Source organism: Myotis brandtii, unplaced genomic scaffold (assembly GCF_000412655.1).
Source record: "Myotis brandtii unplaced genomic scaffold, ASM41265v1 scaffold496, whole genome shotgun sequence".
NCBI lineage: Eukaryota > Metazoa > Chordata > Mammalia > Chiroptera > Vespertilionidae > Myotis > Myotis brandtii.
In genome coordinates, this window is record NW_005368921.1 from 568,906 (window position 1) to 581,891 (window position 12,986).

At 42.3% G+C, this 12,986-nt stretch overlaps 1 protein-coding gene across 3 annotated transcripts in view; it reads right to left on the reverse strand.

Annotated features, from left to right (window-relative positions):
* LOC102253835 (partner of Y14 and mago) overlaps positions 1-12,986 on the reverse strand; it is a 29,123-nt gene that overhangs the window by 15,552 nt on the left and 585 nt on the right. Inside the window, exon 1 of one of the 3 annotated variants that reach the window (XM_005876704.2) lies at positions 12,339-12,972. The exons of 1 other annotated variant lie outside the window; for it this stretch is intronic. In XM_005876704.2, the coding sequence (XP_005876766.1) occupies positions 12,339-12,495 (157 nt within the window). In that variant the 5' untranslated portion in view covers positions 12,496-12,972. Of the gene's footprint in view, positions 1-9,998; positions 10,035-12,338; positions 12,973-12,986 lie in introns of those variants that run through there. One more of the 3 variants, XM_005876706.2, reaches the window with a different exon arrangement.

Sequence of the window (12,986 nt, forward strand, 5' to 3'; positions counted from 1 at the left end):
AATATATTTTAAAAAATACATTTAAAATAAAATAAAAGGCAAGATATAAAAATGTATATATCCTCTGATTCAAAAGTGTTTTTTAAAGGCACAGAAAAAATAAAGATCAGAAGGATATATGACAAATTTAATAGTGGGCTCTGGGTGAATGAATTAAATTGAACAAAAATTACATAATTTAACTTGTACTTAAGGAGCAATAATCTGATAATAGTGTTTCAGGGAGTGTAACTGGAACAGGCAGACTAGAGATAAGACTACTACTGACTTCTGGTCAAGATGGTGGCATAGGTAAAGATAGTACCTCCTCCCACAACCACATAAAAATTACAACTAAACTATAGAACAACCATCATTTAGAACTGCTTGAAATCTAACTGAATGGAAGCCCTACAACTAGGAAATTAAAAAAGAAGCCACATGGATACTGGTAGAAGGGGCAGAGACATGGAACAGGCTAGTCCCACACCACCAGTGACGGATAATCGGAAGGATATCTCAGCTGCAGAGGTCCCCCGGTGGAGTGAGGGGTCCCAGCCTCACACCAGGCCTCCCAGACCAGGATTCCAGTGCCAGGAACAGAAGTCACCATAACTTCTGGCTGTAAAAACCAGCAAGGATTGAGGCTCAGGGAGATGGAGGTTACTAGAGTCCCAGGCAGTTCCTCTCAAAGGGCTTGTGCACATACTAACTCAGACTCACTCCGTCTGAGCTCCAGAGCTGGGACAGCAGCTTCATAGGCACCAGAAATTTATGGGGAGGAACTGAATTGTGCAGCATCAGACCAAGATCTGGGGGGCAGCTTTCTCCCAGATAGAAGTGCTGGCAGAGGCCATTATTTCTTTGATGAGCCCTCCCCACACAGAGCCAGCAGGAGGGCGTCAAGTCTGAGAATCCATCAACCTGGCTCACAGTTTGTCCCACCTTGATGATTCCTTGAGGCCCTGCCCCACCCAACTTTTGGGCCCACCCGAGCTGTTTCTAGTAGCTTTTCCATATGAATGGCCTGTCTTGGCTCATGCTTCAGATTTTCCCAAAATCTCTCAAATAAGCAGCATCTGGCCTCAGTGAACCCCGTACTTCTTGTTAGGTGGCCCCAGGCCTGGCACTAGCAGCACCCAGCCTCAGTTCTTGACCTTGCCTGAACACCTCTAAGCCCAGCACAAGTAGCGGCAATCTGCAGATTGCTTTGTACTCATGCCAGGTGGCCCCAGGCAGAAAATAGGTAGTAGCTGGCCTTGGTCTACATGTCCTGGGAGGCCCCAGAGCCAGAGTACTGGGTGGACAGCTTCAGACAATGTCAAAACACTACCCCCAACCATCTCCACAAGCAACACACTCAAGCAAGCACCAGAGCCCTGCTGAAGTAAGTTGTGCTCTGTGGGGTGGGACCCTGTAAAGCTGATCTTCCATAGTGATTGGAAGTTGGTGGTCAATGGTCACAGCCAGTCCTTATAGCTTGATCATCCTGAGGGTAAATATCTCCCGTTGACATGCCAATAGCAATCAAGGCTCAATTATAAGAGGAGGGAGTACACAGCCCACACATCAGGCACATCTTGAGTATCCAGCTTGAGTGATCAGGGAAGCTGTGCCACTGGGCCCTACAGAACACCTATTGCATTAGGCCACTCTACCAAGCCTGGGAGACATAGCAGCTCTACCTAATACATAGAAACAAACACAGGGAAGCTGCCAAAATGCAGAGACAAAGAAACATGTCCCAAATGAAAGAACACAAAACTCCAGAAAAAGAACTAAACAAAACGGAGACAAGAAATCTACTAGATATAGAGTTCAAAAAACTGGTTATAAGGGCTCCATGAAAGTGAGAACCTCAACAGCATAAAAAAGGACCAGTCAGAAATGAAGAATACATTAACTGAAGGATAACTTACAGGAAATCAACAGTAGAGTAGATGAAGCCAAGAAAATACACAATTTGGAATATAATGAAGCAAAAAAACACCCAATCAGAACAGCAAAAAGAAGAAAGAATAAAAAAAAAATGAGGATAATGTAAAGAGCTTCTGGGACAACTTCACGGGTACCAACATATCATGGGGGTGCCAGAATAGAAGAGAGAGAGCAAGAAACTGAAAACCTATTTGAAAAAATGACAGAAAACTTCCCTAACTTGGTAAAGGAAATAGACAGACAAGTCCAGGAAGTGCAGAGAGTCCCAAACAAGATGAACCCAAAGAGGCCCACACCAAGACACATCATAATGAAAATGCAAAAAAGTTTAAAGAGCCCTAGCTAAAAAGTTTGGCCCTAGCCTGTTTGGCTCAGTGGATAGAGCATGGGACTGTGGACCGAAGGGTCCTGGATTCAATTACAGTCAAGGGCAGGTTACCTAGGTTGCAGGCTCCTCCTGGCCTGCACCCTGGTCGGGGCTCATGCAGGAGGCAACCAATCGATGTATTGATCTCACATCGATTTTTCTCTCTGTCTTTCCCTCTCTCTTCCACTCTCTAAAAATCAATGGAAAAATATCATCAGATGAGGATTAAAAAAAAAAATAACAAAAGTTTAAAGACAAAAAGAGAATCTTGAAAGCAGCAAGAGAAAAACAATTAGTTCCTACAAAAGAGTTCCCATAAGACTGTCAGCTAATTTCTCAACAGAAACTCTGCAGGCCAAAAGTGGTTGGCAAGAAACATTCGAAGTGATAAAAAGCAAGAACCTACAACCAAGATTACTCTCGTTTTAGGAACGAAAGACAGATAGAGATTCCTAGACAAGGAAAAAGCTAAAGGAGTTAATCACCATCAAATCAGTATTATATGAAATGTTTATGGGTCTTCTTTAAGAAAATTAATTCAATAAATAATATGAAAAATAAAATGGCAATATATATACATATTATATATAAACAATTGAATCTAAAAAACAAAACAACAGAAACAGACTCATAGATAACATAGAACATTTTGATGGTTGCCAGATGGAAGGTGGGTTGGGAGAATGAATGAAAAAGGTAAAGGGATTAAGAAGTACAAATTAGCCGAAACCGGTTTGGCTCGGTGGATAGAGCGTCGACCTGCAGACTGAAGGGTCCCGGGTTCGATTCAGGTCAAGGGCATGTACCTGGGTTGCGGGCACATCCCCAGTAGGAGATGTGCAGGAGGCAGCTGATCGATGTTTCTCTCCATCAATGTTTCTAACTCTCTATCTCTCTCCCTTCCTCTCTGTAAAAAATCAATAAAATATATTAAAAAAAAAAGAAGTACAAATTAGTTATTACAGAATAGGCAAAGGAAATATAGTCAATATTTTAATAACTGTATGGTGTCAGATAGATGCAAGATTTATTGAGATGATCATTTAGTAAGTTATATAATGTTAAATCAGGGGAGTACACTTGATACTAATATGATAATGTATGTCAACTGTAATTAAAAATAAAAATAAAAAATAAAAGACTTCCCTGGCTTGTGTGGCTCAGTTAGTTGGATATCACCCTGTGTACCTGTGGGGTTACTGGTTCAATTCCCAGTCAGGGCACATGCCTAGGTTGTGGGCAGGAGGCAGCCAATCAATTTTGTGCTCTGATATCTCTCTCTCTCTCTCTCCCCCCCCCCCCTCTCCCTCTCCCTCTCCCTCCTTCTTTCTCTAAAAATCAACTTAAAAAAAATATTACTACTTAGGAGGTCATAGCACTATTTGCAGGATAAGGAAACTAGAATTTTATCAGGTACTTAGAATGACCGAAGTACTATGCTTGATACTTTGCATGTATAATTCCGTCTAATCCATATAATAATCCTTACACATAATTACAGAAGCATTTATGGAACACTTTCTATGTGCCAAACATGTACATTATTTAATTTTTAAAAAATATATTTTTATTGATTTCAGAGAGGAAGGGAGAGGGAGAGATAGAAGCATCAATGATGAAAGAGAATCATTGATCAGCTACTTCCTACATACCCAACACTGGGGATTGAGCCCTTAACCAGGCATATGCCCTGACTGGGAATCAAACTGTGACCTTCTGGTTTATAGGTCAACCACTGAGCCATGCCAACTGGGCTACATTATTTCATTTAAATTTTAATTCTCAATTAGTTCTATGTTTAGGAGTTATTCCTATTTCACTGATAAAAAAACTAAGGCTTAGATTCCCAAGGCCATATACCTAACAAGTATCGAAAATGGGATAGAGGCCCTAGCCGATCTGGCTCAGTGATAGAGCTTACCACTGAGCCGCCAACTGGGCTACATTATTTCATTTAAATTTTAATTCTCAATTAGTTCTATGTTTAGGAGTTATTCCTATTTCACTGATAAAAAAACTAAGGCTTAGATTCCCAAGGCCATATACCTAACAAGTATTGAAAATGGGATAGAGGTCCTAGCCGATCTGGCTCAGTGATAGAGCTTAGGCCTGCTTACTGAAGGGTCCTGGGTTTGATTCTGGTCAAGGGCACGTACCTCAGCTGCAGGCTCGATCCCAGTCCTGGTAAGGGCTCACGTGGGAGGCAACCAATCAATGTGTCTCTCTCACATCGATGTTTCTCTCCCTCCCTTCCACTCTTTCTAAAAATCAATGGAAAAATATCCTTGGGTGAGGATTAACACACAAAAAGAAAAGAAAATTGGATAAGGGTAAGGCAGTGGGAATAGAAGATCAATAATTTGACAGCTGGTGCGGGGGAGGGATGAGGAGCAAGAGTGGTGTAAATGATGCAAAACAATACCCCCAAAGCAGCAAAAACTCCTAGTGCTCTGATTTTGGTTTCTTATTATCGTTCCCCAATAAAAGGAACAAGGACTCCTTAGAGAAATGGCTGGTTCTAGTATTGGAGTAGAAATATACAAGATGATCTTAAAGCATCCTAAAGCAGAAAATAAGGAAGAGCTAAAAAAAGAACAACAAACAAACCAAAACCCACACTGGTAGGGTATACCAAAGGGACACAGGCCAACTAAAAGAGCGCCCAATGTTCAAAGCAGGAACATTTTAGCAATAAAATAAATAAAACATATTGTATTATGACCAGAAGTCCATAATAAGTAAATGATTGAATAAATATATGGGGGAGGAGAGACAAATCTCCTGTTCAGAAGAATTCCAAATAATGTATGTAAATAATCCTTCCTTAAGGAAGGGAGCATAACTCTCCACTTTTCAAGTGTAGGTGTTGATCCCAGACAAGAAAAAGCTGAAAGAGTTCATCACCACCAAACCAGTACTACAAAAACTATTAAAGTATCAAGAAGAAAGAAAAAGGGAAGAGGAGGGAGGAGGAAGGAGAAAGGAGAAGAAAAAAAAAACATGAATAAGAAAATATCATAAAGAGTATTGTAGGCCCTAGCTGACACTCTACCCACTGAGCCAAACTGGCCAGGGCTCATCATTGATGTTTCTATCTCTCTCTCCCTCTCCCTTCCTCTCTGAATCAATAAAAAAAAATATATTTTTTAAAGAGTATTGTAGAATTGTATACCTGAAAACTGTATAATTTTTATTAACCAACTAGAGGCCCAATGCACAAAATTCATGCAAGGGTAGGCCTTCCTTCCCCCGGCTTCATGGCCCCGCCCACCTTGGCCTGGAGCTGCCTGCCGCCACACGCCCCCAGTTCTGCAGAGGCCCCCGATCGATCACCCCACAGAGGGTGGCCTGGGCCTCCCTCGGTGGGGCAATCGCAGAGCCCCCCAATTGATTGCCCCACCGGCCGGTGGCCTGGGCCTCCACTGTGGGGCAATCATGGGGCAATGGCGGGCCCCCCTGACCAATCGCATCGCACCCGCCTTGGCTGGCCTGGCACCAGTGCGTGTCTTAACGTGGTCATCTGGATGGTCGTTCTGCTGTTTGTCCATTTGTATATTACGCTTTTATTATTATAGATGTCACCCCAAAAAATTTAAAGAAAAGAAAAGAGCCCTACCCGGTTTTGCTCAGTAGATAAGAGCATCAACCTGTGAACTGAAGAGCCCAAGGTTCAATTCTGGTCAAGGGCACATGCCCGGTTTGTGGGCTCAATCCCCAGTAGGGGGCATGCAGGAGGCAGCCAATCAATGATTCTCTCTCATCATTGATGTTTCTAGCTCTCTCTCCCTCTCCCTTCCTCTCTGAAATCAATAAAATATATTTTTTTTAAAAGAAAAGAGAATATTGTAAAGAAAAAATACATATTCTTGCTGACAAGGACAAACAATAATAGCAGTGGATCAACTAACACTAAAGCTAGTACAAAAGTTAAAAGGTAAAAGTAGTAAGATCACGTGTAATTACAACAATAAATTAAGGGATACACACACACACAAAAGTAAAAAATAATGACAAAAATATAAACATGGAGGGGATAAAAATGGTAGTGATTTCGGAAATACATTCTAACTTCAGTGACCAACTTAAAACAGAGCGCTATAAATATAGCGTAGTATACATGAAGTACATGGTAACCACAAGCCAAAAATCTTCAAGAGATATACAAGAAATAAAGAGAAAGGAATCCACACACAACACTACAGAAGTTGTCAACATACAAGAGAGCAAGAGAATAAGAAAGGAACAAAGAAGAACTATAAAAACAATCAGAAGACAATTAATAAAATGGCAATAACTACATACTTATCAATAATTACTTACATAAAAAAAAGAAAAGAAATAATGACTTACATAGATTTAATGCTCCAATCAAAAGAGGAATGGATAGCCCTGGCCAATGTCCTAAGTGTTTAGAGCATTGGCCCAAGCACCAAAGGGTCATGGGTCAATTCCCAGTCAAAGGCAGGTAACTGGGATGCAGGTTCGATTCCCAGTGGTTGGGGCGCATGTTGGAGGCAACCAATCGATGTGTCTCTCTCACTCTCTCACATCAATCTCTCTCTCTCTTTCTCCCCCCCCCCCTTCCATTCTCTCTAAAAATCAATGGAAAAAATATCCTCGGATGAGGATTAACCAAACAAACAAACAAACAAAAAGGAATGAATAAAGTAGATGTGGTACACATATACAATGGAACATTACTTGGCCATAAAAAAGAACGAAATTTTACCATTTGTGACAACATGGATGGACCTAGAGCCGTGGTCGGCAAACTGCAGCTCACGAGCCACATGTGGCTCTTTGGCCCCTTGAGTGTGGCTCTTCCACAAAATACCAGAAGTGGGTATTTTGTGGAAGAGCCACACTCAAGGGGCCAAAGAGCCGCATGTGGCTCGTGAGCCACAGTTTGCGGAGCCGCAGTTTGCCGACCACTGAAGAGGATATTATTCTAAGTGAAATAAACCAGACAGAGAAAGACAAATACCATGATTTCACTTATATGTGGAATCTAAAATACAAAATGAACAACAAAACAGAAACAAATTCATAGATACAAAGAACAAACTAATGGTTGCCAAATGAGAGGGAAGTTGAAGGGGCTGGGTAAAAAAGGTGAAGGGATTAGGAAGAAAAAATTGACAGTTACACAATAGTCATGGGATGTAAAGTACAGCTTAGGAAATATAATCAATAAAATTGTAATAATTGTATATGGTGTCAGGTAGGTACAAGAATTATTGGGGGATCACAGTGTAAGTTATAAAAATGTCTAACCATTATGCTCTACACCTGAAACTAATATAATATTAAATGTTAACTGTCATTGAAAATTTTTTTAAAAAATGAAAAAAAAGTATGAACAGTGACTTTCTTCTAATGAATACAGTATGAAAAAGGGAAAAGAGTCACTTTTACAGTGGAGATACCTTACAAACAACCTTAGCCAGGTGGTCACCGTCAATATCAACAGTAAAAAATCATTGTGATACTATTTACCCTTGACATGATATGATGAAAATGTCACTTTACCTCAATGGTTAATCCCCCCAAAAACACATAACTCCAGTCTAATCATGAGAAAAACATCAGGGACAGGGAAAAAGAGTCACTTTTACAGTGGAGATACCTTACAAACAACCTTAGCCAGGTGGTCACCGTCAATATCAACAGTAAAAAATCATTGTGATACTATTTACCCTTGACATGATATGATGAAAATGTCACTTTACCTCAATGGTTAATCCCCCCAAAAACACATAACTCCAGTCTAATCATGAGAAAAACATCAGACAAATTGCAATACAGGGGTATCCTACAAAATACCTGACCAGTACTCCTAAAAATGTCAAAGTCATCAAAAACAAGGAAAGTCTGAGAAACTGTTACAGCCAATAGGAGCTTAAGGAGACATGAGAACTAAATGTTATATGGTGTCCTGGATGGAATCCTGGAACAGAAAAAAGAAATTAGGTAAAAAGTAAGGAAATCTGAATAATATATAGGTTTTAATAATAATGTATCAATATTGATTCATTAATTGCAATAATGGTACCATATTAATGTAAGATGTTAATAATAGGGGAAACTGAATGTAAGGTACATATAGAAATTGTCTATATCATCTTCTCAAATTTTCTATAGATCTAGGCCCTGGTCAGGTAGCTCAGTTGGTTGGAGCATTGGCCCAATGCACCAGGTTGTAGGTTTGATCCCTGGTCAGGGCACATGCATGGAGCAGCCACTGAGTGCATGTATAAGCAGAACAACAAGTCAATGTTTTTCTCTCTCTCTGAAATCAATAAGCAAAAATTTTAGAAAACTGTTTTCTCTAAATCTAAAAATATTCTAAAAAATAAAGTCTATTTAAAATTTTAAGAAGAAAATAAAATTTTAAGGAGAGAAAGAGGGAGAGAATGCAAAAAAAGTTGATCTTTGGTTGGCTAATACAATGGTGCCTTTAACAGAAATAAGGAAAAAGAACTGATATTGATTTTGGTCAGATTGTATTTGAAGTATGACAGTATATCTATCCATGAATGAAAGCTATTTACCAAACAATTATAAAAGGAAATTGGCAACTCAGGAGAGAGGTTGGTGCTAAAAGTAAAAACTGTAAAGAGTTAAGGAAACTCTTAAGCAGTGAGGAAATGGAAATAGTATGTATAGAACTGACATTCAAGAAATCAAACTGTGGACAGGAAAGAAACAGAAATGATAGGCCTTGATTTTTCAATGAAATAGAAAGTGAGGTCATCTGCCAAAAGAGGGAGAATTAAAAGGAAAGGTTACAGCCCTCACCAGTTTGACTCAGTGGATAGAGCATTGGCCTGCGGACTGAAGGGTCCAGGTTCGATTCTAGTCAAGGGCACATGCCTGGGTTTCGGGCTTGATCCCCAGTGGGGGGCATGCAGGAGGCAGCGATCAATGATTCTCTGTCATCATTGATGTTTCTCTCTCTCTCCCTCTCCCTTTCTCTCTGAAATCAATAAAAAAATTATTTAAAATTTTTAAATAAATAAATAAATGGGAAGGTTACAGAGAGCCAGAAAAGGTTGGGGAAATGGCCATGGTAGACTGTAAGCAAACCAAGAAAGAAGAATTGGAGTGAAACTGCGATCTTGGCAGAAGTTAACATTAGGTTATATTATACTGGATCTGCTAGCTTCTGTGCTTTTTTTCTAGCTATATGCTGTGACCTGGAAGCAGAAGCCAAGAAAACAGTTGATGAGTATGACTCAAAATAACATAAGTGCTTGCTTAGTATAAATCAAAACAAATGAAGAAAGCCATGAGGATAGTAGCAAAGTGGCTGGTCACAGAGGTCTAGCAAGGGCAGCATCAATGATAGTCTTGAAGGTAGTGATAAGACTCAATGAAATGGGAAAGGTCAAGAACCAGAGAACCTAAGGAAGGCAAAATGCTGATTCTGTGGGTGTGACGTAGTGAAAAAAGTGACTAGTAAGGAGGCAAAAATAAGTGATGGGGAGCACATGAAGGGGAAGCAGTATCATAGGTAAGGTCCAAGTTGTAGTGACTCTGATGTGTAGCCGGTTTGAAAATACAAAGGAAAGTCAATGGTCTCATGCTGAGGAACTATAAGATCAAAGTATCCAAAGGTGCTGGAGTTACTGAGGATGAGAGCAAGAAACAGTGGAGAAAAAAAGAATGATGGCCCTGAAGTTTTAGAGAAAAAGTTATAATTGCATGGCAATACCTTCCATTGTTGGGGTCCAGCCCCAGCAGGTCCAGGGGTTCCCAAAGGTGTGGACGGAGACAGCGTTCAGTTGATCAGCAGCCTAGCCAGATTCTCTAGTCAGGGTCTCCAGCCAGGTTCTGTTCTTTATTCTCCTATTACATCTGTATTTATACCAGTTGATTTTAATCCTATCCATTCTATTCCAAAGGTTAGGGCGTTTGTTATCTCCATTCCAAGGTCACTACTCTATTGTTCTGTTAAGCTACAAGGAAGTAACTGAAGGAGATTATCCTAAGTAAAGATTATGTAGCTTAAGCGTGATTGTTCATAGTTAAAGTGATTAATTACCCTACCCGCCTAGCACTTAGTTAAGGAGTTTTATTCCCTTCCTTAATCCTGTTAGTCCTGTTAATCCCTAACTCCAGGGAAAAATCCTCACCTGGGGAAACAACCTTTCTCGGGGAGGTGGTCCTATTTAAAACACATAGTGCTAAGAGGGGGAGCAAACATATGCCATATACGCCAGGTCCCTTGAAACATAAGCTGTGCAGATGTGAGGTGGTCCTTAAAACACATAGTTCTAAGAGTGGGAGCAAACATATGCCATATACGCCAGGTCCCTTGAAACATAAGCTGTGCAGATGTTTCTTCCCTGCAGCGACTGTGTCAAGCAGCAAGGGTGGACCGGCTTCTGGCATTCCATGAGTATTAGTGTGACAGTGGTAGATCAATGATCTGGAAGTAGTAAGAGAAAGCAAAAAAGCAATGTGATTCCTTCTCCTCTTCCACATGGTCACAGAGATAAGAAAATAATCCTTGGTAGGAAGGTAGGGTGAGATGCAATATCTGGATTTTCATTAAATCAGTTTAAGAAAACAGGTAAGCCCTGGCAGGTGTGGCTCAGTTGGTTGGGCATCCTCCCACGCACCAAGAGGTCGCTAGTTTGATTCCGGGTCAGGGCACATGCCCAGGTTGTGGGCTCAATCCCAGTCAGGGTGGGTGAGGAAGGCAGCCGATTGATGTTTCTCTCTCACATCAATGTTTCTCTGTCTCTCTCTCTCCCCCAAGTCAATAAAAAACAGTAACAACAATAACAAAAAACAGTTAAGAATAAAGAAGTGTACTGGAAATTGGAAGTTGAGTAATATTTTCAAAGCACACATTAAAAGAAGCTAGTTGAAGAAGGACCTACTGAGTAGAGAACAGGAAAGGTTGTACCCACCACTTTACAATGTGAGGTTAGGGAGAGGTAGCAGAGACCAGGGTTGTCATTAGATATCATAGGAGAGGTGGGTTGGGATATAGAGGACATGAAAAGTAGCAAAGCAAGAAGCATACATGGCACATTTTAAAACAGATCGTATGTACCACAGCACAGGCACAGCATCACTTCTACAGAGGACTCTACATACACAGTGAAGGCTTCACAAAAGAGAAAACAGTAACACCTTGCCTTGCACAGCATGTTATAAATTGCTTTCACATATACTATCTTATTTGATTGTCAATGACTAGATATTCCTATGCACATTTTTCTAAAGATGAGGAAATTAGGATGGGACAAAACCACAATGAAAATCTTGATTTTCAGGTTTCAACACATAAAGCTCACATATGCAGCAGACACTTCAGCATTTCAATCAGCAAGACTGGGAATTCTCCAGCCAGAAGGAATAACTGGGTTCCATCAACTTGTCAGAGGGCTTGAGACCACTAGACACGTTCCTGGTTTGCCTTCTTCCACCTTAGATCCCTCACCTCCTATCACTATCAACAGAGAAGGCAGAGGAGGGTGGGGCCACCGAGGAGAAAACTCATGCTGAAAGTTCTATTAGGATCCTCATCCCTTCACACCTCTGGACCAACAATAAAGATGAGGGAGGAAGTGGGAAAAGCGCTAGAGAGCAATGAGAAGATCTACAGACACAGCTTCCAGAAAAAGAATTTAAATGTGGTTGGGGTAGGGCAGAAAGCAGGTACAGCTAGAAGATGGGGGAGGGGAAGAAAGGGAAGGTAGGAATTGGAGGGAACTAAGTGTTGGAACCCCCAAGGCTGGAGAACCCAAAAGAGAGAGACCGGAGCTTCGACTGCGAGAGAAAACCTTAAAGGCCCGTGAGGGCCCTGGAGTAGGGGCCAGCATTGAAGGACCCCAAGGTTTGGGTGACCGGAAGCAGAGACCCCTAAACTCGAGACCAGAAGGGGGCGCAGGTGGCACCCCGTAGGAATGAATGGGGAAGGCGGTCCGAAGGGCGGGGCAAAGGAGGGGCCCCGGGATGGGCGGGGCACAGACCCTTTTCCAAGTCCGAACCCCTACCCCGAGAGCCCGGAGAGAAACGGCTCCGCGCCTCCCGCACTCACCGCCGGTCTCGTCAGTTACATAGGGAGTCGCCATCTTGAGAGCGCAAACCACTTCCGGCGTGAACGGGCTGGGGTCCCGCCCCCTCCCCACCGGAAGTGGAGTCCCGATCGTAGCCTGCCACCATTTTAGTCTTAAAGGGAGCGTACACAATTTCATGGACGAAGATGGAGGAGGAGGGAGTAGAAGCTGAAGACATTAGTAAAATGAAAACAATGGGCTCTTTTACTGTCACTGATACCATTCTCGAGCGCCTGCTGCGTGGAAAGCAGTCCGCTGGGCGCCGAAAGAATGCTGAGGCACAGCCCTCTCCTCACAGGCCCTCTTAGTCCGTACAGGACCCACGAGGGAAAAGGGGGCAAGGCCCACCTGCACCCGAAAAGGGGGGGGGGGGGGGGGGGGCTGATAAATGAGGAAAAGAATACTCAGGCCCTGGTCTGCGCCCAAGTCCCAGAACGGCTTGGGGACATGGAGCCGGTCGGGCAAACTCCGGGAATGCACCGGGGCGGGCGCACTAGTGTTGCTGGGGGCGAATGGAAGACCCCTAATCCTCTTAGATGGGCAGTCGAAATCGCGCGCCGATTGCTCTCGGCCGCCCGGCTCAACCCGCCGGACAGAGACCCGCCAGGCGAGGCGAGGAGGGGGGGAGG